The sequence below is a fragment of the Quercus suber genome, unplaced genomic scaffold (genome assembly GCF_002906115.3).
Source record: "Quercus suber isolate HL8 unplaced genomic scaffold, Cork oak 2.0 scaffold_502, whole genome shotgun sequence".
Taxonomy (NCBI): domain Eukaryota; kingdom Viridiplantae; phylum Streptophyta; class Magnoliopsida; order Fagales; family Fagaceae; genus Quercus; species Quercus suber.
Genome location: NW_027069951.1, coordinates 313,160 through 337,196, shown reverse-complemented (window position 1 = coordinate 337,196; position 24,037 = coordinate 313,160). Strand labels below are relative to the sequence as shown.

Sequence of the window (24,037 nt, the reverse complement as noted above, 5' to 3'; positions counted from 1 at the left end):
CCTAAGCATGCAGGTCTAAACATATAAGCATGTAAAGATGTAGATCTAAGCATGAAACATGGCATAAAGCATAAAAACAAAGAGATTTAAACTAGAAACACAAAGAAAGCAAGAAACATGCTAAAGAGAAAGATAAATCATGTTATTCAAGCAAAAATAGCAATATAAATTCTAGAAAAATATTTAGAGGGTTAGGGGTGTGGACGGTAGCCAAAAAGCTTCATCCACACCCCTAAACCCCAAATCCCAAGTGTAGAACCAAGGAAAAGAAGATCGGGTATAAGAACAATACCTTGGGTTTTTTGGTGAAGAGAGAAGGATCAACAAGCTTTGATGTGTTTTTTGGTGTTTGGAAGAGAGAAAAACATGTAGAAAAACAAGGCAGAGAGCAAAATTCAGGAAACCTCCAGGTCTAAGCGGTGCCTGGGGCTATTTATAGCCCTAGCACGAACTATAAAGCGGCGGTCCTTCAAGGGCTGCTAGCCTCAAACCTTCTCTGATCGGGTTGATCTTGACACCCTTGGAAAGGTTTTGACTTCCTATTTTTGAAAAGGTATGGAACTTGAAAATTCAACAGTCAGATCAAAAGTTATGGCTTTTAGAAGTTAGTGGTGCATCGATCGGTGGGTCATTCCAGTTTTTGTGATATCTCAGCCGTTCTAATTTCGATTTCGACCCATGAACAATCGTTAGAATGAGAATCTGATAATCTTCGTTTGTTTCAACCCGTTCTGACAGCCGGATCAAAATTAGGGTTTTTGGGCCTACCCAGTATTGACTTCGAGTTAAACTTGATCAAATTTGTTAAAAATCTTCAAGAAGCTCGAGTTTGATGTACAACCATGAAAAGTGTTATTTTGTGTGGCTTTTGACCTTGTTTGACCTTCAGTCAACCCTAGGGTGATCGAAGTATTTTGGTCATTTTTGCCGAAAGAGGTACTTCGGGTGCTCTGAAACCCGAACGGGTTGCGCCACATCATTTTGAATGTTCTTACGGCCCTATAGAGAGAAAATAATATTTTTGAATTTTTCGAGACCCGACACACAAATCGAGGGCGAACAAAATACAGTATCAACAGTGTGAAACACTTTTACTCATAGTTAGAAAGCTAAAGAAATAAATAAAATACAAAAAATGCGGAAAAAAATTCCCTTTTAAAAAAGGAAAAAAAGAGAGTCAACCCAACCCGTTATTTCAATGGGTTGGGTATAGGTTGACACATTTTTCCATGGGTTTAAAAGTTCCTACCCATACTGGTATTTTTTTATTAGGATTTGAATGGGTTATCAAGTTAGGGTCTAATTTTTCCGAGAGAGAGAGAGAGAGAGAGAGAGAGAGAGAGAGAGAGAGAGAGAGAGAGAGAGAGATGTTGGATTTTTCCAGTTGAAATTGTGGGCTTGCCTCACACAAACTAAGGAAGATCAACTTATAGTTTAGCATGACAACCATGTCCTTTTTAGTATCATATAGATTAATATCTAGAATTATTATAATAGAATATGACCCGAAAGGGACTGATGTGATAGTCTAATTTTAATGAGATCTTTTTAGTGCCATATATTTGTAGTTCAAATTTAACTTTCCGATCCTCTACAACCACTATTTACCAATATTAAAATAAAAATAAAAATAAAAAACCCTAAAAGCTCATGCCAACTGAAAATTTCAAATTCTTTTCATATCAACTATATATTATATATATAAGAAAGTGCTGTCTTAGCTTTTTACCAAATTAATCCACTTTATATCATGTGACACATTGAAAATCCCATGAACCGATACTATAGATTGCATTCAGGATACCCCATACCAATAAGCCCACCAGTGGATACCAGTTTGATCTTTTCATATCATTTTGGGTTTATAAAAATTACCTACCCAAACTTGGAGCAGCCTGAATCAACACTTAACAAACTACCTATTTTAAAGCATCAGTTGGTCAGTTTCGACTCTTTCGAGGCCATTAATTTCCATGCAAGACCAAAATGTAACCAATAATTTGTACGCTTAAGACTAATGCAAGCCATTAGATTCTATGAAGACCATGTCAAACTCCAGATCTCAACTATTTTTTTGTTCCTCGTTTCACTTTTATCAATAGCCATTGTTTTTTCGTTCTCTTTTACGCACAAACACAGCTGATAACTCAGCCTCCCAAAAAAACCTCAAGTGGCGTGCTACTACTTTGTTCAGAATTCTCGATCTTTAGGTATGTTTTGACGATGATATTTTTGTGTGTGTTTATATATGTGCATATACATGAAAATGAATATTTGTTGGTCAGTTGTTTGTTTTGAGACTTTCTATTTTGTTCAAATGTATGTGCTACTTGCTTTGTATTGAAAAACTTTGGGAAAATGAATACATAAACTTCTGAATTTCTTGCTTTGAAGGAAAACCACAAATGAACGAGTGTTTTTTTTTTTTTTGGTGGAGCCTAACATGTCTTAGAGCATCTTTTTCAAATATACTTTTCAACAGATTCTCTATCACATTCTCTATCTCATTTAAATATTATTTCTTCATTCATTATTTATTCTTTTTTTAACAACTACACATTTTCCAACATTTTTTTATTCAACAACTAATTATTATAATAGAAAAAAAAAAACATTTGAAGAATAAACAGTAGCCCATCAGACTTGATGAGCTACTGTTCATGAGCCAAAAAAAAATTCAGGTATAGAGAATCCATTAGAGTGGCTTTTTTTTTGTCTTATTCTCTATTATAGAGAATATTTTACTTTTACATAGATCATTGGAGATGCTCTTAGATTGGCACAAAAGACACAATATGTATTTGTAGTAAAAATTTTAAATTGTAATGATTGAATTTCTCAAAGGTGTTGTTTGTGACCATTTCAAATGAGAGTTTAGGGGTATTTGGATTTTACATCCTAATGTTTCAAAATTTTGATTTTACCCTCTAAAATTTGAGAGTGTTTGGATTTTACATCCCAAATTTTGAAAATTTAGAGTCTAAAATCTAAACACCCGCAAACTTTAGTAAATGAAATCCAAACACCTCTAAATTTTAGGAGGTAAAATCCAAATTTTAAAACATTAGGATGTAAAATTCAAATACTCCTAAATTTTTTCCAGATGTAAAATCCAAATTCTAAAATTTCATGGTGTAAAATCCAAACACTCCCAAACTTTAAGGGTGTAATTTACAATTTACCCTAATTAAAATGATAAAGCACAAGATTTAATCATAGTACTTTATTTGCTATGAAAAAATAGATTAAAAAAATATATATATCAAACAAAGATTAAAAAAAAAAAAAAAAAAAAAAACTTCACTTCCTTGGCAGCGCAGACGTTAATCTCCCAACATCAAGAAGCTAAAAAATCACTCTATCAATAACCACAAGCAAAATTAAATCAAAATGCCAAAAATCACTTCATTGCTATTATTTTGCTTCTCTCTATTTAATAAATAAAAAGGTCATTTAGTTTTTTTTTTTTTTAAAGTTATATATTCCATAGATTATAGTTGACTTTATGGGTCAGAGTTCTGAAAAAAAAAAAAAAAAAAAAAAAAAACTATAGTGTGTACAATAGGTATTTGTACTTTTTTTTTAATAGATAATTAGGAATTTGTATTGTGTTAATAAAAATAAAGTATTTGTACTTTGCGCTTAGGAAATAAAAAGTATTTGTATTATGCTTAAAGCTCAACTTTAGTTTCTCAAAAAAAAAAAAAAAAAGCTCAACTTTAATTTATATCATCCATTATTTGGAAAATTAAATAAGTAAAATTTATAAATATTAATATTCATCTCCTTCTATTAAATTTCATGCACGACCTTGATATTTGACTAATCTTGAATTTGTTAGTGTTAACTCATTGAATAATGTAATGAATTTTTATTTATTTATGCAAAGTTGAGATCGTTAGATACTTCATACTTCTATTTTTAAGTGAAGTTTCAAAATTAAGTTCAATTGTTTTTCACTTGAAAATTTGTTTTATTCTAGTTATTATAATTTTATATTATAAATAGCGTTTCTTTTAGGAATACATTTAGTTGACTTGAGGATCCATAGTAACCCCGAAAGAAATTTGTAACTAAGATTTTGTTGTTATTGTTGTAGATAGCTTTTGTTTTATTTGTAAATATTTATTTATTATAAATTTCTACTATAAAATATGTATTTGGATATGAAAAACTAAAAAAAATAAAAAAATAATTAAGTCTAAAAAAGGATATTGGATAAATTTTTTATTAACAATAATGAAATATAATTAAAAAAATTTGATATAAATCTCACAAATAAATAAATAAAAGTTAGTGTCGCCTTAGTAACAAAATGCTGAAATTAATAAGTTGCAATATTTGCATGAATAACAAAATGACAAGTATTGTAATTTTTAAAAAATTAAATTACATCTATTTATTATTTTGTTTAATTTCCATAGTATTTTTTTAACATATTTAGATAATCAAATTTGGGATGTGAATGGATTTTCTGATAGTTGAGTACTATTAGATAATCATATTTAGATAATCAACTATTGAGTACTAAGATTAGTTGATGGGCTTTTTTAACTAAAAAGTAAATGTAGATTAGGATAATGACGCATTCAATGCTTTTTGGAGTTTTCCAATCTTGAAGAACTGCCCAGGAACAAGGATTTCCAAGAAGAAAATACCTACTTGTATGCCTTGAAGGTCTAGACTAAAACATTATCCATACATTTCTTAGAAAAAGTTGGGCCTGGTCTGGTGCATTTGGCTCCAAAAATATTGCTGAATTAACTGCACTTGAAAGTACATGTTACCTGTGTTGTTGTTGTTGATGACGTTCATTTTCTTTATTTTTAATGAATTTTGTTTTTGTTTTTTTTTCTTCTTTTCTTTTGAAGTTGACTTCGTTCTTTAATTATCAGGTAGAAGAAATGAATCAAGAAGCTAGACATGGACCTTTGTATTTTGATCTTAATACTGGAGCTAAGATCCCATCTGTTGGTCTTGGAACATGGAAAGCTCCTCCAGGTGTTGTAGGTCAAGCTGTCATTGCCGCAGTCAAGGTTCTCTTTTTGCAATATTTTCTTGAAATGGTTCTTTCTTTTCAAACCAATATGCCCAAAAAAAAAAAATTGTATGGTTTATTTTAATTTGCCCAGAAATTGTTTTCCAATTGTGCAGGCTGGTTATAGGCATATTGACTGTGCTAGTGTCTATGACAATGAGAAAGAGGTATACTTTTCTTTCTAATTTTAAATTAGACCACTTTATGTACAACCCACCAGCCACTATCAATTTCATCAGCTTTCTTTGATCTCCATGTGCTTGTTGTGCCAAATTTTGTGTATATTTAAGTTTTTTGAGTTATATTTGCTGTGATGCAGGTAGGAGTGGCACTGAAGGAACTATTTTCCTCAGGGGTAGTGCAGCGTAATGAGTTGTTTATCACATCTAAGCTATGGTATCTGCTCCACCTGATACTTGTTTTCAATTTGATCTATAAAAATGCGTTAAAGACTCTTGTTACCTCTTCTGACTCTGAACTACAATATCTGCAGGTGTAGTTCTCATGCTCCAGAAGACGTCTCAAAGGCTTTGAGCAAGAGTTTGGCAGATCTACAACTGGAATACATTGATCTATATCTGGTATGCCTCTAGTACTTTCACAATCTCAGATTTTTGTATGTCTTGTCCTACAGAAATTATAAACTAGAAGTGCATGATAAACTAATTGAAATGGTTGTTGAATTTATATGCTACAGATACATTGGCCATTTAGAACAAAGCCAGGCTCACAGGGGTTCGCCCCTGAAGTCATGGCTCCCTTATGTCTTCCAGATACATGGAATGCAATGGAGGGTCTTTATGCATCTGGTCAAGCACGCGCGATTGGAGTGAGCAACTTCTCAACAAAGAAGCTGCAGGACTTGCTCACACATGCAAAAGTTCCACCTGCAGTCGTTCAAGTGGAATGCCACCCTGTCTGGCAGCAGCCTGCACTTCACAACTTTTGCAAATCAACTGGCATTCATCTCACGGTTTACTTTCGTAAACTATATTCAACCACTTTGATTTTTTGGGAAATTGTACAGGCTAAGACTTGTTTCTTTATGTCACTAATGCAATTTCTCTTTCCAGGCTTATTCTCCTCTGGGATCTCCAGGGTCATGGGTAAAGGGGGAAGTCTTGAAGGAACCAATACTGATTGAAATTGCTGAAAAGCTTAACAAGTCGCCAGCCCAAGTATCTCTGCGTTGGGGTCTCCAGAGCGGCCACAGTGTCCTTCCAAAGAGTGTAAATGAATCTAGGATCAAGGAGAATTTGAGCTTATTTGATTGGTTCATTCCTCCTGAACTCTTCTCAAAATTATCAGAAATCCACCAGGTATGTATGCTTCATAGAAATGCAATTCACAGGCTTGCACGCCTTCAACCATAAATATATTTTAAAGACAAATTAGCTTGTCCACTAATATCTCTCTTGCTGGTGTGTGATACAGCAAAGGCTCCTCCGAGGGGAATTTGCAATCCATGAGACTCTCAGTCCTTACAAAAGCCTCCAAGAACTCTGGGATGGTGAAATATGATATGACAAACACTCTTTCAATTTTATTTGATCAAACAGAAACCCTGAGATTATTATGTTATTGAGTTCTCGTTTGTTAAGGAAACCAGGGTTCTCATGTAGTAGACATCCTTCAAAGCATTCTTGTGTTTTGGATTTCTTTGAACCTTTATGAATTCTTGTAAGACAATGCAGAGACAAATTTCCAATATTGATTTGCTGTTATTCAATCATTTATTTATTTATTTAGATTTTTCAGTGGTTGTAAGTTTTAAATCCACAACACATGTTAGAATTTTGGTTAAGTGATTAGTTTCACATTTTCCTAACCATTTAAGCTTTTGAGACAATCAATTTATTAAGAAATCTATTGCAACAATCAGGAAATCTAAAACTTGAATAATCTTCTCTCCTTTCCCCAACCAATCAGCAAAAGGTTGGAGAATGGTTGAAATTAAATCTAAGGATGGATACCTTTGGCAACTAATCCTCTTGATAATATGGTAGTAGCATCTAAATGTGTAAATGTCATGCCAGGATCAAGATCGGTCAAATTTTCCGCAGGCACATAACTGCTTGAAAAGAAGTAATGGATAATACGTATACTTTTAGTTGTTAGAATCGTTATTAGCAAAATATATTTGAGAGAGAGGGAGAGGAGATATGCAAAATTATTTAAGAAAAAGCTCATTAAAATGCATGAAACATCATGGCACACTCCAATTGGGGCAAAAATGACTATCCACTTTAAGTTAATATGCAACCATCCATCTACTTAAGAAAATGTTTACAACCTATGCAGTGTTTTTTGCTTTTTCTAATAATCAAGAGACTATCATTGTTTGGTTCCTGCAATTTCTTGGCCATTGGTCAATTACTCATATCTTACTACCATTTAAATTCATGGAGGTTGTAGTGAAATAATCTGTTCAACCCAAGATTAAAGAAGAGCGGAGAGAAATAAACACATAGAATTTACATAGTTCAACAGTGTGCCTACACCCATAGGAGCTCAGCGAGTGGCTAATAATCCACTATGTGAGAAAACAGAGTTGCAACAATGTTTATATTACGCTACCCACTACCCCGTTCAAACTTCCCAAAACAAGTCTTCAGGAGTGCCAGGTGGCTAATAATGAACTGTACCATACTTGTTTATTATATATTCTTCCGGTGTCATTTAGCTATAATTTAAATTCTTCCGGTGTCATTTAGCTCTAACTTTAACTTTACCATACTTGTTTATTTTAACCATTCTTCTGGTGTCATTCTGTTAAATCCTATGAAGCGGATCCTCTCAAGGTAAAAGACATACGTACCAGGAAGGTGGATTCTGGCATAAGCTCTAGAAAATGAACGGTTAAAAATCATTTATTTAAAAAAGGAACCTTACACACAAGTTTTGCCCCCAAAGTGATCCTGATGAACAGAATCGAGAAAGGGGAATAATTCTTTTATCATAGAAACTAATACAAACTTACAAAGCATGACAAGGTAAACATCCATAATTTGCAGTGCCTGAACTGTTTTTATTTTTTTCCTGCTCAACTAGGAATCTAAAGGGAGATCCTTGTGAGTGAAAGTAACTCCATTACCACCATCAACCACCTGCCCACTCCCCCTCAAAAGCCTGCACTTACAACAAAGAGGATTCATCATTACCAAACTGTGCAAAAATGATTTTTCATTGAAGAACATTGACTATTAATTTTCCATGCCCGATCATATTATGAAAATTATAACTCAATTATGGTAGCAAGAAATAGGGCAAAACTTAGATACAATACTTCAGGTACAATACATTAGGTTGTCCAATTAAATTCAAACACATGGTTGCACTGACCAATAAAGCACAAACACAAGGTATCATTTCCAAGGTCAATTAACTTTAATGCATCTAAGTGTTTGAATGTAATTAGGAAACATTTTTTTTTTTTTACCCTAAGGTATATCATGCAGAATTCCCATACCATCGTATTGTTAATAGTCCTTCAATTCCCACAGGACCTCTAGCATGAATCCTGCTCGTACTTATGCCAACCTACTCAGCAATTAAACAGAAACAACAAAGGATCAAAAAGGGAAATAAAACAAAATCAATCATATCGGTACTAAACACCATGATTGTTGAAGATCCCATACCTCTGCGCCAAATCCAAATCGTGATCCATCACAGAATCGGGTACTTGCATTATGGAATACTGCAGCACTGTTAAATTACGAGAGTGAGGTCATATTGCAAAGATATGACCATACAGGTACCAACAAGTATGAAATGTGAACCCTTTATTTGATGGGGCAAAATTATAAGAGGGATATCACTCTTAAGGTATAACCAAAAATGGAAAAATATTCCAACAGCTATCCTTTAAAGGGAGAAATCAGTTTAATCATTAAAGACACCATGAAATATAGATAGAAGAATACCCTTATCATTACAACAATGCACTTTTGGGGCCATCTCTTATAGAAGAGTTCCTTTTATCAAAAACATTAACAAAGTGTATTTGGACCAGATGCATCATCTTGGCCACAGTAGTTGCTGTTGCCCTCCAATCCAATTGACAAAAAATGAAATTGGAACTCAACTTAATGAGCTCCTTAGGTTTTAAGAAATTCAAGAATCTAGAAATACCCTAGCTATGATCTTCTGAAAAGGATGGAGAATGAAGACAAAAGACATGAAATTTATCTATTTGCCAGAAAAGAATCCCTAATTACCCGAGTCTCCATCCCTTGGAAATTGGTGAACTACAACTGCAAAGTTGCTGATTAAGAGAAACAGTTAAAAGATAATTGATTATGAGGTCATAGCAACTATATGATCTTAATCTTTCAAGCTCGTTTTAATGTCACATCCTAGTCAAAGGACTTTTGGAAAGTTTAGATATCTAGAAAAAACTTAAGGCTGGACTCCATATTCAAAACTAACTAAACTACCAAAGCTTAGCTAAGGAGCTGACATGCTTGGCTATGTGATGGGCTTACTTGTTCCTACATCTCTATAGCTGTGTCACCGACTCTTTATCACCAAATTTTCCACTGTTGTGCCTAGAGGCATGACCATAAGTGGGGATGGTTTAATGAATGGTCTGAATTGCTGGGGACTGGTCCAATCTACTTATAATGGGTAGGACATAAGGTGGTGAATGGTGAAAATCAGGCTTGGTGCCTAAAATTTGCTGTGAGCAATGATGATATGGATGGGGTTAGTGGTTACCAGCATTAGTGGAGATGACATGACACAAAACCATTTTTTCCTTTTGCTATTATATGGTCTACCTACTACCCAAACATCACAAGTCAAAATTGTTGTATGATTATTACATCAAAGAGTGGCTGCAATGATATTCGACCATCAGAAAATTGCTGAGAGGAAGCCAATGAGATATTCTATTAATTCTATCTTATACCATAAGCTGATCTATTGGCAAGAGGCAACCTACCTGTCAACTTGTTGTAGGAAAATTTCAGCAACTTCAGTATCTTCTGTAATGATGCAATCAGTATGAGCACTGCAATAAAGGGGAGGGAGAGAAGAGAATTAAAGAATCAATCATTACAACATTCACCTAAAAAGATATACACAAATAGAAATAAAAGAGAGTGAAAATTGAGGCATGCCAACATGCCTTCCATATTGATGTATGTGATCAATGGCAGCAAACACATCATCCACAATTTCAATTGTGCAAGCCATTGAACTGTACTCATAATGCAACGAACATGCCTCTGCAATATTTAACAAACTGCTTGCTCTTGGTCCACCATATAGAGTAACAGCTGCAACAGATGAACTTGCATTAGTGGAGAATCCCTCTGAACCCATCAATGTTGAATTTTCTTAGTAATTATCTTTTGGAGGTAGCTAATATGCCTAAATTTTGCATCCAACTCACTTTATGAAACAATTAAAGCAAAAAACAGAATATACCTTCAAGTGCATTAAAGGAGCCAAACATAAAATTGGATTCTGTAGTGACAAAATATGAACAAATGAAATTTTAAAGTTCCAGTTAATGATACTGATACAGATGAATCTTATTGTTATGTATCAAATTCTCCTTTGAAAATGTTAAGGGCCAAAGGCTAATGCTTACTTTTGACTATTGTTTTAAAAGCCAGATCATTCATCAATGCATAGAAGTTATCAGAGCAAGGAGCACAAGTCCATCCATTGGGCCAGTTGTTGTAGAAATGTGTGGCATTATGATTTTATAAATCTATTGTTATTTCAAAAAAATATAATAAATTAAAAATATAATGATCATCATATTATATCATGACATGTAGGTTTGTAGAATGTTTGTAAATGAAGACACAAAAAAGATATTCCCATGGAGTTGCAGTGTAGTATAGACTAAAATTTTGGTTGTTGACCATCAAATTACTAGAACTATTCAATAAAAATTCTTCAAACACCATGACAGGGTATCAAAAAGAGATATAGTTTATAAACTGAGGTGCAATTTTTTAAAAGATGGCCATTTACACAGATGATCATACCTTCGCGTTGGAGATCAAAAATAAGTTCATTGAGCCCACCATCACTTAGCAAATCTTTGTGCACAATAAGTGTTTCCTGAGACACAATAACAAATCCAAGATAGCTTAATAAGAGAAAATACAGACTGAAGTTTATTCTGCAGAAAGAACCAGAACTGCTACAATCCATTAGACACAGATTGACAAAAAAGGATGGTCAGTCACATGAAATGTAAACAGAAAAACTGAAAATACCATTGAATTACAGGCTGCAGGATAATCTGTCTTCGCATCATGAAGAATACGTTTTGCCATATCAATATTAGCCGACTTATCAACATAAACATGACAAATTCCATCTGCATAGTAAAAATTTCACCTTAACTAGAAGCTCTATTTTGTAAATTAAAAATTAATTTTATTCCTCTTACCAGCATGACCAAGAACAGGAATTTTCGTCGAACTCTTGACTTTAGAAACAAGCATATTACTGCCTCTGGGAATCACAAGATCTATCACATCATCAAGCTGTGACAGGACAAAAAAAGGTTAAAAACCAACTGTTTACAAGAACCCTCAAAAGTGTCCGATGTTAGTACCCACCTTGAGCAGATCAGGAATCTCCTCTCTTGAAATCACAAGTCCAATAAGTTTGTCACCAACAGTATCTGGTATGGCTGAACAAATGACCTATAGAAGTAAGGAAATGAGAAAAAAGGAACAAGGAAACCAAAATTAAAATAAATATATGGAAAAGCAGATAATGATGTGCTCTAAAATAATCAAGAAGATACTGCCTGAAATTACAAAGCCAAACCTGGTGCAATATCGCATTTGATCGCTTGGCTTCTTTCCCTCCTTTAAGCAGTAGACCATTACCACTTCGAATGGCTAGTGAAGCTATCTATTAAATAATGAGATAAAGGAGCTTTGTCAAACAATCAATAGAATAACACAAACTAACAACAAAACCTTTGTAGCCATAAGCTTGAAGTTCATCCAGTTGCTCACAACTTGTCAGATTACTATTTTCCCTGCTTACCAACTCAAAGGAATAATAATAATGATACCGATAACAGATAACAAGGGTTAAAAGTTTTCTGCAGGCATGCATGAGAATTGTGTGTATACAGAATATATAAGCTCAGTAGTGAGTTTTATTTGTTTCTACATTTTAAGTATTCAGCAGAGCAAAGATGCCACATCCTCACCTTCATTTGGCATATTAGGCATAATGTGTCATCTTTGGACACCTAAAACAAAAGTTACTAAGCCCCTGTAAATCAAAAATAACTTTCCACTTCGTGGTAGTACCTAGGACATAGTCTTCTAATATTTATATTTTTTATTTATTCCTTACAGTGGTAGGAGGTTTCTAATCACAATGGTAAGCCACTGTTCATGCTATTCATTGGGATATTTGCTTCATATTGGATTTAAAATATGGACAGATTAGTTTGATCTTTTGAATTATTAATTTCTAATCTATGAATAACCACAATTTTCTTTTACTGTAGGCGCTCCTTGAATGGAGATTTGCAGCTTGAAGCTTTCTTTAGGTGCTCATGACTTATTTCTCTTCTTCTGTTACTCTTCCTCTTACTTTCTTTTATAGACAAAAATCATTTTCATCCACCCAAGTGGAGGGGTGACTCAAGAAAATTTTGCTCAGCATGTGGTCCAAGAAACATCTCACCCTCAACACACATCATTCTTTGCAATTCCTTTCCCAAAAACATCCACACCAATTATTTAAGGTTCAGGCAAGGTAATATGCATGTTCTGGCCCATAAATACTATTATAAAACAGAAAAGTTCAAGTCAATCACAAACATATTTTTAAAAAATGAACCACTCGGCTAAAAAATATCTTTTCATATAGGTCATCTTAAACATCTTTAGCAATTAATAGATGCTGGGGGGTTCATAAGAAGGGATTTTGACTTTCACCTGAACTAGAGCATCAGGTCGAGACTCAAAAATAACCAGGATGACACCCAAAGGACATGATCTTTTCTCTAAAATGAGCCCATCTGCAAGCTGAATGCAAGAGCAGTCGTTAGAAGTGCCAATATGATGATCAAAGAACTTATTGATAATCAAATACACAACCTATTTTATTGGTGAAAAGATAAACATGATTTATTCTTTTTTGTAACATGCTGATTTTAATTCAAAGCCTAAACCTCCCAAGAAAACAGCATAATTCTCTTAGAAACCATTTCTAATTTATTATCTTTGAACTTAAAAGGGTGTAAAACCCCTAAAAGCATTTTCCATGCTTTGATTTCATTTATCAGATAAACAGAATTCAGTAAGGAGTCCTGACCTCTGTTCTACTTAAAGCGCGACCAACGGGTTCTTCCATATCTGCAAGTTTGCGAACAGATTCTGCAAGAGCACAGATCTGAACAATACAAAGACTAAAATGAGAGACTTTTTTGATAAAGAGATCATTTTATTGAATTATTACATTGAAGAAAATACTAAATATATGCTCATGTTCATTATCAAAATATAAATCTGGTACTCAACAAGCACTTGCCTTCTTGGGTTCTAGAGCCAAACGAGACACTAGTGACGTCTCATATCCAGACTCCTCTGCAGCAGCAACATCAGCTTCATTCTCAGCCATAATCACACTTATATTTGCCTCCAAAGCGTCAGCTATGTCCAGCAATATTTTCCTCCTTTCATGAGCTTCTAAGGCCTATGGTGAGAAATCCATAAAATATATTGAAGTTGTCAATATGACCACCTTCATGATACTATATTGAAGTAATCAAAAGTACATAAGGACATAGAAATTGAGCCCCTAGGAGAATTTATAGTAACACAAGCAACCCCAGGCTTTGCCAATTTGAAGAAAACATGATGTGACTTACTTGAAGCCGTCTAGAACATTCCCGAGCTGCAACTGCCATCTCACGTGCACCAACTTGGTCTCCAACTAGAGTCCATAGATGTGCATCTTGGTGAAAAAGAGTACCAATACGCTCTCCTTGAAGTACTTTTAAGATGTTGTCTGTGGCTTTGCCACTTCAGAAAAAAAAAAAAGTTTTAAAATCATTTTAGAGTAACCAAGAACAGTATATAACATCTTAAGAAGGCAAAAGATTGATTAGTTGTTGGTATCTTGAGCATAGCTGCTAATCAGTATCTTTCTGCTTAAATCATCAGTTTTTCAAGCCCATTCCTCTAAGTCCGTAACTGAGACAAGAAAAAAAAAAAAATCTTCCATGACAACATGGTTGCAACTGGTGATTCTAACAATCTAACAGCTGAACCATGAGTTCACTGGCTCAAGGAAATTTATCTTTAGACCACACCCTTAAATATTATATATTTATACAAGCAAATGATAGAATAATACCTAGTAATAACAACAGGTATACCAGCATCAGCTGCACAAGTAGCAGCATTAACTTTGGCAGTCATACCCCCTCTTCCCACCCTGGACTTGTCTCCAAATGTTATTTCCCCTTGATGTTTCTCTTTGACATATGTGTGGATTAGCTTGGATTTTGGGTCACTTGGAGGACCACTATACAGGCCCTCCACATCACTCAGCAAAACAAGAAGGTCAGCTTTTAGTTCCATAGCCAATAGACATGCCAAACTGTCGTTATCCCAAAATATACCAGAAGAATCCTGCAATGATGCTTAAAGTCAGAATAAAAAGACACATTATTAAAACAGGGAATATAGATTATTGATATCAAAATCTAATTACAAAAAATTGGCACAAATTAACAAAAGCAATTTATCTCGTGCAATTCACATATATCAGCAAAGGAGCTTGAGCCTCAAAGGTTTTTAAAAAATGAAGCCCAGGAAAATGACTTTGCCACCACCACCAAGTATTGTCCGCAAAATTGAGTAACACAAGGATTTGTGTGTGCACCAAGAGAGTGAGAATGTCTAATCATTACTGGTGTTGGTTTACTTTCACTATGTTTGGCAAAAAGGAAGATCATGAATGTATTTTCAGCCAACAGATTATGAATCTATGATAACTCAAGGGGTCCTTAAAGTTTCTTCAGTTACATGTATATTGATAAAAAGAAAGCCATACAAAATAGGAGATATGTTTTAGATCAAGCCCCATATGGCTGGCCTAGTTAGAACATGACTCGAGCGTGGTTAGAACCCAAACAATCATTAGTGATGAGGTTCTTAGCCTGGTTTAGAACTTGACTTGAAGTTGATTGAAAACCAAAAGGCCATTGATGATGGGTACTTCAGCCATTTGTTGTTGAGTACAAGAATTAACAGAAGCAGTAGAAAAATCAGATGATAAATTACAATTAGATAACTCCCTACTAAAGAGGAACAATAAGTAGAAGAAAGAAAATCATAAACAACTTGCAGAGCCAATTGAAATGTCAAATGCTTAAGTAGAGGCAAACATAAAGGATTACATACCTGGTATGGTGCTTTCCTATCACTCACTGCATCATTTTCATTGAAAATAGGAATAACCCGCAGATCTAATAATGAGGTCACAGTGTCAGAAAGTTGCTGCCTGAAACCTTTATCCCTAAAAACGCCATCCGTCACAAGAAGTTGAGAAGAAGTCACATCAAGCTGCATATATAAGAGCCCTATATTAGCACTTACAAGAAGTGAGGATGCACATCAGGTATTACAATCATTTCCATTTGAAATAGACCCATTTCATGATTTAGATTAAATATCATATCTCGAGGTGTATCCAGTGCCATGTCATTTAAATTTTTAAATGACATGACATTCCGTATACTGTAAGATAAAAAATAAAAAAAATTAAAAAATAAATCATCTTAACTGTGAAATGGAACTCTCCAAAGGATCCAGTTCCACAATAGGGGGGGGTGGTGGGGGGAAGGGAAGACAGTGCAGGAAGTGCAATATATTTTTTAACCTGCTAAAGCACGTGTGAAGTAATTCAGAACAGAAAAAAGCACTAGACAAACGCACTTTCAAATGTAAATCCAATATGAGATAGAAAATATATTTGTACCTGGCTGAACATGGTATCATAAAGAGCCATGAGACTGCTCTGCCCTACAGCTGCACATGCCTTTCCATCAAAGCCATTATGCGGATTTTGGAGATCAGCAAAGCTGCAAAACATATATGGATTCTTGAATTTCACTTTGTCATATGAATAACACAAAATGGTCAGTATAAATATCTCACTCAAATTGCAGGTCACAAGGTATTCAAGTATAAACGTGTGTGTTAAAGCAAATGGAAATTGTAATGACCTGCTGTTAGCCACTCTCCGGTATCTAAGCCTTTGGCGCCCAAGACCAACTGCACCTGAAGTCACCAAAATGACCTCATAGCCTCCAGAGTTCAATTGTTTAAGCTGCATGGATTTCATTGGTTATGGGGTGAGAAAAACGTTAACAGCCACAAAAACTTCAATTATTATGAGATTGTTTTAGAATAATTTTGATTGTCAGAAGTCCTGGAAAAGCTGCCCATTTTGACACCAATAGAGTTAAAAAAAAAAAAAAAAAAAAAAAAAACAAAAACCATTCTCTAATTCCATAGAATAACATACCTGCTCACAGAGAGCCCCTAGTCTGCCAAGTGCTATTCTTCCATCCCCTCGAGTAACCACAGCTGTTCCAACCTTTAATGATCCAAACAAATCAAACCAAAATAATTAGCAAACATAAGCAATTATTGAGTGCTCCAGAAGCAATACTCTCTCATCTCACATAATATTGGATTGTTCTAAATTAATTTATAATGAAACCCACCATTCATGCAAGTATTGAATAATTTTCCAGCAAAAAAATATGAAATCATAAACCATAATTAATTATCACAACATAGAAGCTTTGCAAAATGAAAATAAATAAAAGGGGAAGGGGGGTATTCCTCACTTTCCCCCCTCAATAAAACACAGTGGTCCTCAATGATGCAAGACAATGCTTCTAGATATGCAAGAGTAATCAATGATGTTTAGTCATAATCACAAAAAAAGATATTGCTATAGTTTAAAAAAACAAACAAAACAAAAGATGTTTTTCTCCACCATTGAAGTGCTCATATATGCCCCCAATCTGGAACTAGTTGGGCAAGGATGCAGCTAGATTCTGAAAATGTATTCCAGCTTCTTATACTACACTGGAACTTTGTCAAAATATTTCCTCAGTAAACATGAAACTTGGGCATGTCATTACAATTGGAATCTCCAGTATGTATGCCATTTTAGTTGCATTATCTATCAGTACAGTTTGTCTCAAACTCACAGAAACAATCCCACAGTATAAGCAATGTTTTGAAAACCTTGCATCATCAATCATCATCATCATCATCATAATACTAATAATAGCAACAACAATGATGACAAAATAAGATTCCCAAAAACCACAAATAGGACTTCAAAGTTCCTAAGTCCAAAATGCAAAATGAGTACATTCTAAGTTCTAACACAACTGATTTTGTAAAAAAAAAAAAAATCGACCTTGAATTTTTCTTTTTTTACTTCTAAAAGATTTTACCTTTAAATTTTATTTTCTACGGCTTTCTTTTTCTTTTGCTATGTATGTCACGTGCAGAAAAGGATTCAAATAAAGAAGACTTTTTTTTTTTTTTTTGAGAAATAAAGAAGACTTGAAATAGAGGATCTGTGGGTTCAAAATCAATATGGGTAACCTTATTTTCACGATAAAATTAATGAACTTCCCCAAATACGTTTTCTACGCCATGCATTGCCGATGTTGTCATACAAAGATACAATATTTAAAGGGAAATCGGTCTTACACACAATCATTGATATACGCTGCAAACGCACACACAACGTCTATAATTTTACACGCGATGTCTATTTTTATTAATGCCCACATTTATAACATAAAATAGATTATATATAGGAACAGTGCACAATACACAGTCATGCCTATATTTAGACACGGAAATGGCACTAAAGGGTGTCTATAAAAGTGCGATGTTTGAGTTTGTGTTTGTAAACACCAAGAATAATGGAACATAAAGCCCCCCATATAATCGAAAACAAGCAAACAAACATAATGAAAAGCAAAGATTGCAGCAGAGAAGAAGATAAAACATATATAACGCTTAAAGGGTATAACACCTTAACAATGAGACGCTTGACATTTCTGACAAAAGCTCGAGAAGGATCCATGGAGTCCATTATTATATGTATCAGAGGCAAAACAAGAAGACTGTTGAAGAGCCACCACCAATAATTGTAAGAGAAAAAAAAAGCAATGAGCTTTTGTGTTTTGTGTGTTTTTGCTTTTGTTTTTGGTTTTTGGGTGGCTGTTATTTATACTGCTACAGAGGTTCTCAACGAGACGTAAGGCGTGGCAACCATGCCACGTGAACGAGTTTCCTCATAGACTAATTTGTTTTCTCCCATAGGTAAGGTTAGAGTTACGTAATGTTTAATCACCCTCCTCTCGTGACTCCACAAACTGACAAAAGAACTCACCTCTCCTTTTCTTCTTTTTTTTTTTTTTTTTTAAGCTCCCTTCAAGGTTTGGTTGCTGTCCCCATCCACTTTAATCCTACTTAATTGCAGCTCAACGCTTAGACTTAAGCTTAAGTTCCCCAAATTTTTTAAAAATCTCATCTCATTATAAAAAAAGGAAATTTTTGAGATACCAATCACAAAAAAATTTTATGCAGTTGAAAGTTGAAACTCATTGATTATATTTATTATTACATCAATTTTTGTAGTACAGTTAGTAGTAATAATAAGTGGTTTAAAAAAAGAACTTAAATTCTATCGGGACTTGGTATAAACTTTTTTGTGTATACCATCCAATAAGGACATGCGACATCATCATATTACTAAAATATAAAAATATTTCATCATACAATATAACATTTCAATAAATATCATATTTTAGGTTTTAAGTAAAAGACTGATGTGGTATTATTAGATATGGTAAGATGTATTGAGTTTTAAATAAGAAGCTAATGTGGCAATTTTATTTTTTTTTTGGATGGTGTAAACATGGGTTTTACACCCCAATCTTACCAAATTCAGGCTCTTAAAAAAAACATAGATATATACTACTTTACTTACCTACAAAAAGATCTTCAAAATATTATACCAGCAAAAATTTAATCTAATTGAAAACCATAAACTTTTTGGGGGTGGGGGGGAAATTTTTTTTTATATTTTAATTTTTGTAAGCCAATATTTTAAATGATAGATGATTAACATTACCCTCCTAATTCACATAAAAATAAAATAAAATAAAATATATCTAAGATAAAGTAAACCTCCTTTCTTTTAAAAAGAATAACAATTTTTTTTTTTTTTGGGTTAAAATCTTAACCCAATTAAAAACCATAGAATTTGTTACCTTCTGTTTGCTGAATATGTGGTGCTCCACTTACCTAACTAAGTTTGGTTTGGTGGAATCAGGGCCGGCTCAATGGTATAAGCCATTGATGCAACCGCCTAAGGCCCCAAGTGAAAAAAAGGCCCCTAAATTTTAACCAATAGTATTAATTAAGTCAAAATATTAACCATTAAATAAAATAATATTTTCTTATTAAATGAAAAACAAATAAAAAAGAGAAAGAAATATTATGTCCACAACATTTTTCACAATATTTTTACAAAAAATCTTAATAACAAATTGTTAAAGGTTGTTATTGACAGCAAAAAAACTAATTTTAGTGGTAGGTTCAACTAGAAAACAAGAAGCAACGTAACACCTAAGATTTGTCATGAAAAATATTCTGAATATTGCATTTCTACAAAAAAAAAAAAAAAAAAAAAAAAAAAAAGAAAAAAAAAAGAACAGGAAGAAAGCAATTTATAAAAAAATTCACAACATTTTTCACAATAGTCAAGTTAGCAAACTTTTACTAGTTTTCAACTAGATTCACCACTGACATCATGCTTTTAATGACTACTATCAATCTGCCACATCAATAAATGTAAAAATTTTTGTCAAATTTTTTTGTGTTTATAAACTTTTTTAAAAAAAAAAATTCTATGTGGTTCATGTTGATTAATAGTAATTTTATATATGAAACAAGATAATCAATTTTCGCCTTAGGCCTCCAAATGCATCAAGCCGCCCCTGGGTGGAATGGAGGGAACGGAAAGAAAACGAGGGAGAAGAAGACAAAATCATTGTTTGGATAAGGAAACTTGGGTTCGAGGAGAGAAAAAGGAAGATATTCACCCTCCTCCTCCTCCCTGCTATTGTTCATTTCCTTTGGGGAAAAAGTTTTCCTCTACCCACAAATGGATTAAAACGTGAACTAAAAAGATAAGCCTTCAAAATTAATCTGTCACCAATTGTAGGAAAAAATAACAACTTAACAACTTGTGGAGTGGAGAGATCAAAGGAAGATATAGTTGGTTTCTTTTTTCTTTTCTTTTTTTTTTTCTTTTTTTTTTTTTACCTAACATAACAAACCCTCCCACGAATACAGATCTTCCTAATAATATGGAGTGTGCTCATTTCTTTTTCAATGTTTTTCATTTTTATACTTATATGGCAAAAGTTGAAGAGAATGGATGTTTCCATAATAGTTGTGGCTCAATGTAGTTTGGGATAAATTACATTTTTGTTCCTTAAACAATGGGTCAGTACTTTAGCCCTCATTTGGAATAAGGAAAATGAATGGAACAGAAATGAATGAAAAATATAGTTTTAGAATATTTTTATCTTCTCTTATTTTGGAGTTTTAATGGGAAGGTTCATTTCCCTTATTTAGTAGTTTAAGTGGGAGTGAATAAAATGGGTAGGGGGAATATTCAAAACCTCAAATTTTTATTCCCCCAAAATTCGGAGGAATTAGAGGGAATGTAATTAGATTTAATGAATTTTTTACTAAAACTCTCAAAATACTCTTATATATTTAGTCCTTTATTTTTAAAATAAGGGTCTAATAATATTATTATCATAAAATGATTCTATTCATTTCTCTCTATGTTACTCCCAAACAAGTTTACTTAATTTCAATATGTTCATTTATTTTCTATTTTTTTCCCTTACTTAAATATTTATTCCATTCTTTTCAATTATTTTATAATCATCCAATTTCATTCTCTTAAGAACTCCCAAACGTGGTCTTAATTTTAAGAAGTTCTAATGCAATCTTTAAAAAAACCAAAACAAAACAAAACCGATCTATCTTTTATCTAACTTTCGTCCATTTCTTGATTATTACGTGACCAACGGGGTACATTGGGTAAACCATTATTTTAGCCAACATTGACATTGGTAAATTGTACTTGTGATCATTTAAGATATGAGGTTAATTCGATTTTGTCGCTTTAAATATTGGGTCAATTTGATGGGCGGTTAAAAACTAAAAAGGACTAAAGGAGAATAAGGAAAACTCTTGTGTGGATAGAGGATTTATTAGATTGTGCTGTTGGCATTTTTTGTGTTGTGGGCTAGCATAGTCTTTTTTCTTTTTTTTTTTCTTTTTTTTTTATGTATCTAATAAAACTTGGATTAGTTGGAGTGTATTTTTAATTTTAGTGAGAGAAAATTCAATTAGATTTTAAATTGTAATAATCTATATATATATATAATAATAATAGGTAAAGCAAAGAGAAAATCCAATTAAATTTCAAATTGAAATTCAATTAGAATCTAATTTTACGTCATGTGTCTCATCTAATCTAAAATTTAGAATTTTGTGTCAAGTGCGTTAATTTATTGTAAAAATTGAATTTCAATTAGAGTTTAATATTGTGCCACGTGTCCCATTTAATCTAAATTTTTAAATTTTTGTGCTAAATTAATTAATTTAATGTAGAAAACGATGAGTCAAATATAATAAACCATTAAAAACATAATCATATAACTAAAAAAATTCAAATTTGTAAGTCATCTACATCTACATATATATATATATATATATTAATAGGTAAAGCTTAGAGAAAATTGAATTAGAATTTAAAATTATAATCTAATTTTGCGCTATGTGTCCAAATTTATGTGGGAACTCCACCATAATTATCCACTTAAACTTGTGTCATGTGTCTACTTAAATTTTTTAATCTTTGTGTCAAGTGAGTTAATGAGCGCAAAATACTAAGAATCTAATATTAATGAACTATAAAATGAATAAATAAAACTCACATATACTCAATAAAAATAACCACATGCTTCTCAAAAAAATAAAAAAATAAAAAACACCACATAATAAAAATCACTACATGTTCTGTCTTATTAATAATTAGAAAAAAAAAATTATCATAAGTAGTATTAAATTTAGGTAAAAATTTTAATATGTAACTAATCACATTTACTTTAAAAAAATAATTTGACTTGTGGGGACCAAATAGTCAAAAGATACTGGTGAAACTATGTATTCTGGGCTTATGGCCCAATCTGAGGATTAATACGTGTTCGAGGATGGCCAAGCAATGCTATTATTGGAAGGGTAGAAGAGGAAGGGACAATGATTGTACATAATAGTCCAAAAGATGTTTGAGAATAGAATTCATATCGGAAGTAGGGATCTGAGATCAGTAGGAATGCCCTACCATCCTAAACATCCTACAAGGTCGCATTACGATTAGAAGTCCGACGCTGGATAGAAAAGGAGTAGAGAAATGCAACAAATATCTACAAAAGTTGCTACCTCCGCATTAAATGAACTGTACCAACTCCTTAGCCGCATTAATGTGGAGGTGTTACTTGAACAGTATATTTCAGTCTTACAGCTACTATCTAGAGATGGATGGAAAATGCTAATGGGACAAGTATCAAGACCGACCATTTTGGATGCACATGGCAAATGGACATAGGGAGGAAGGAGAGTATATAAGGGGAAGATGATGCCCAAAAATAAGGGATCGGAAGAAAATTCACAAGAGAAAGACTGTAACATCTTAGAACAAAGCTTGTAATCAAATTTGAGAAGAATATATAAGAATAGACCACCTCAGATCTTGTCGAGGACAAGTTGTCTTTAGTTCAAACTTTTTTTTTATTCAATATCTTAATACTTAGATCCCTCTAAGTGTCTGTTGGATTAACTAAGATTCAATATTCAACCCATTCTCTACAAATTCATTGTTTTTGGCTTTTTGCGCCTAAGTCCATCCACCTAGTAGGCTTGGAATTCAAATCTGGTCCTTACATGACTAATATCTATATTTTATGATAAAATATTGTGTTTAATTTTAAATATATTTATATGTATGCATGAAAGCATGTGTTACATGCTTTAAAAAAAAAAAAAAATTGACTAATTATTCATATTTTTATAATAAATTTTTTGTTTAATTTTATTTTAAATGCCTCCGTGCGTTTGCATGGAGTTACATGTTAGTAATAATAATAGGTGAAACTGAAAGAAACTCAAATTAGAATTCCAAATTAGAGTTCCAATTTTGCGCCATATGTCCTAAATTATTTATTCTTACAGAATTTTATTTCTTAATTTTAGAATTAAATGTGAAACTACATCATAAATATTCATCCAAGTGACTTATTAAGTACAAAAACCAAAGAACTTAGAATAAATGAATCATAAAAATAAATAAATAAAAAAGTGCTTCACAATAATTAAAAAAAAATATGGACAATTTACATTTTATACCTAATAATATCCTTACAAATTTTTTTAAAGAGTTAATAAAATATAAAATGACTATCAATAGTAGGCAAAAATGGCAAAAAAAAAAAAATAGCAACATTAGTTGTTGGCAATACTACATTGACTTCTGAAGAATTTGAATATTTTCTTTTGAAAAAATCAAACATTGTAGTTGATTTTTTCATGATCTGCAAATAAAATAAGAATTATATATTGTATGAGTTAACAATAAGTGCAAGTAAGTCACTGTTATTTTAATAAATTTGTGTGACAATTTATTATATTATATGATTTATCTTTGTCTTTTGTCTTTGTATATTTGTTTTTATCTTCTTCTTTTTTTTTTTTTTGGGTCATTCACCTAGTTTTGTCTTTGTGTCGTTTCCTTTATTATTATTATTTTTTCTGTCACTCACCCAATCCCACTACCGACACTATGATTTATATCACCACACACAATATT

General features: G+C 32.7%; 2 protein-coding genes across 5 annotated transcripts; one reads left to right on the top strand and one right to left on the bottom strand.

The window, feature by feature from the left end:
• The first annotated feature begins 2,081 nt into the window (after window positions 1–2,081).
• On the top strand, window positions 2,082–6,780 carry LOC112024111 (NADPH-dependent aldo-keto reductase, chloroplastic). 3 transcript variants are annotated; one of them, XM_065763351.1, is made up of 8 exons: window positions 2,082–2,210; window positions 4,896–5,036; window positions 5,155–5,205; window positions 5,358–5,434; window positions 5,532–5,619; window positions 5,736–6,011; window positions 6,112–6,357; window positions 6,473–6,778. In XM_065763351.1, exons 2-8 carry the CDS (start codon window positions 4,905–4,907, stop codon window positions 6,557–6,559), a joined length of 957 nt encoding a protein of 318 aa, XP_065619423.1. In that variant the 5' UTR covers window positions 2,082–2,210; window positions 4,896–4,904; the 3' UTR covers window positions 6,560–6,778. The 3 variants fall into 3 exon arrangements, with proteins under 3 accessions (XP_065619423.1, XP_023912521.2, XP_023912519.2); XM_024056753.2 differs by lacking the exon at window positions 2,082–2,210 and adding an exon at window positions 4,601–4,677 and having other exon boundaries at window positions 6,473–6,780; XM_024056751.2 differs by lacking the exon at window positions 2,082–2,210 and adding an exon at window positions 4,674–4,776 and having other exon boundaries at window positions 6,473–6,780.
• Window positions 6,781–7,890: 1,110 nt separating this feature from the next.
• On the bottom strand, window positions 7,891–18,474 carry LOC112024108 (delta-1-pyrroline-5-carboxylate synthase). 2 transcript variants are annotated; one of them, XM_065763293.1, is made up of 20 exons: window positions 18,116–18,474; window positions 16,574–16,645; window positions 16,272–16,375; window positions 16,025–16,127; window positions 15,448–15,609; window positions 14,396–14,673; window positions 13,908–14,061; window positions 13,568–13,732; window positions 13,352–13,429; window positions 12,973–13,062; window positions 11,840–11,926; window positions 11,626–11,712; window positions 11,454–11,550; window positions 11,278–11,381; window positions 11,044–11,119; window positions 10,170–10,320; window positions 9,984–10,052; window positions 8,680–8,746; window positions 8,508–8,578; window positions 7,891–8,172 (listed from the first exon to the last, which is right to left on the bottom strand). In XM_065763293.1, exons 1-20 carry the CDS (start codon window positions 18,173–18,175, stop codon window positions 8,160–8,162), a joined length of 2,088 nt encoding a protein of 695 aa, XP_065619365.1. In that variant the 5' UTR covers window positions 18,176–18,474; the 3' UTR covers window positions 7,891–8,159. The 2 variants fall into 2 exon arrangements, with proteins under 2 accessions (XP_065619365.1, XP_023912515.2); XM_024056747.2 differs by having other exon boundaries at window positions 7,891–8,167.
• Between the last annotated feature and the right edge of the window lie 5,563 nt (window positions 18,475–24,037).

Coding starts and splice junctions, on each gene's coding strand:
- LOC112024108 (XM_024056747.2), bottom strand. CDS start 18,175: ATGGACTCCATGGATCCTTCTCGAGCTTTTGTCAGAAATGTCAAGCGT. Junction 14,674..15,447: donor ATAGGAAAGCACCATACCAG/GTATGTAATCCT, acceptor GCATCATTGCAG/GATTCTTCTGGTATATTTTG. Junction 11,551..11,625: donor AGATTCCTGATCTGCTCAAG/GTGGGTACTAAC, acceptor GTCCTGTCACAG/CTTGATGATGTGATAGATCT.
- LOC112024111 (XM_024056753.2), top strand. CDS start 4,905: ATGAATCAAGAAGCTAGACATGGACCTTTGTATTTTGATCTTAATACT. Junction 5,435..5,531: donor TTTATCACATCTAAGCTATG/GTATCTGCTCCA, acceptor CAATATCTGCAG/GTGTAGTTCTCATGCTCCAG. Junction 6,358..6,472: donor AATTATCAGAAATCCACCAG/GTATGTATGCTT, acceptor TGTGTGATACAG/CAAAGGCTCCTCCGAGGGGA.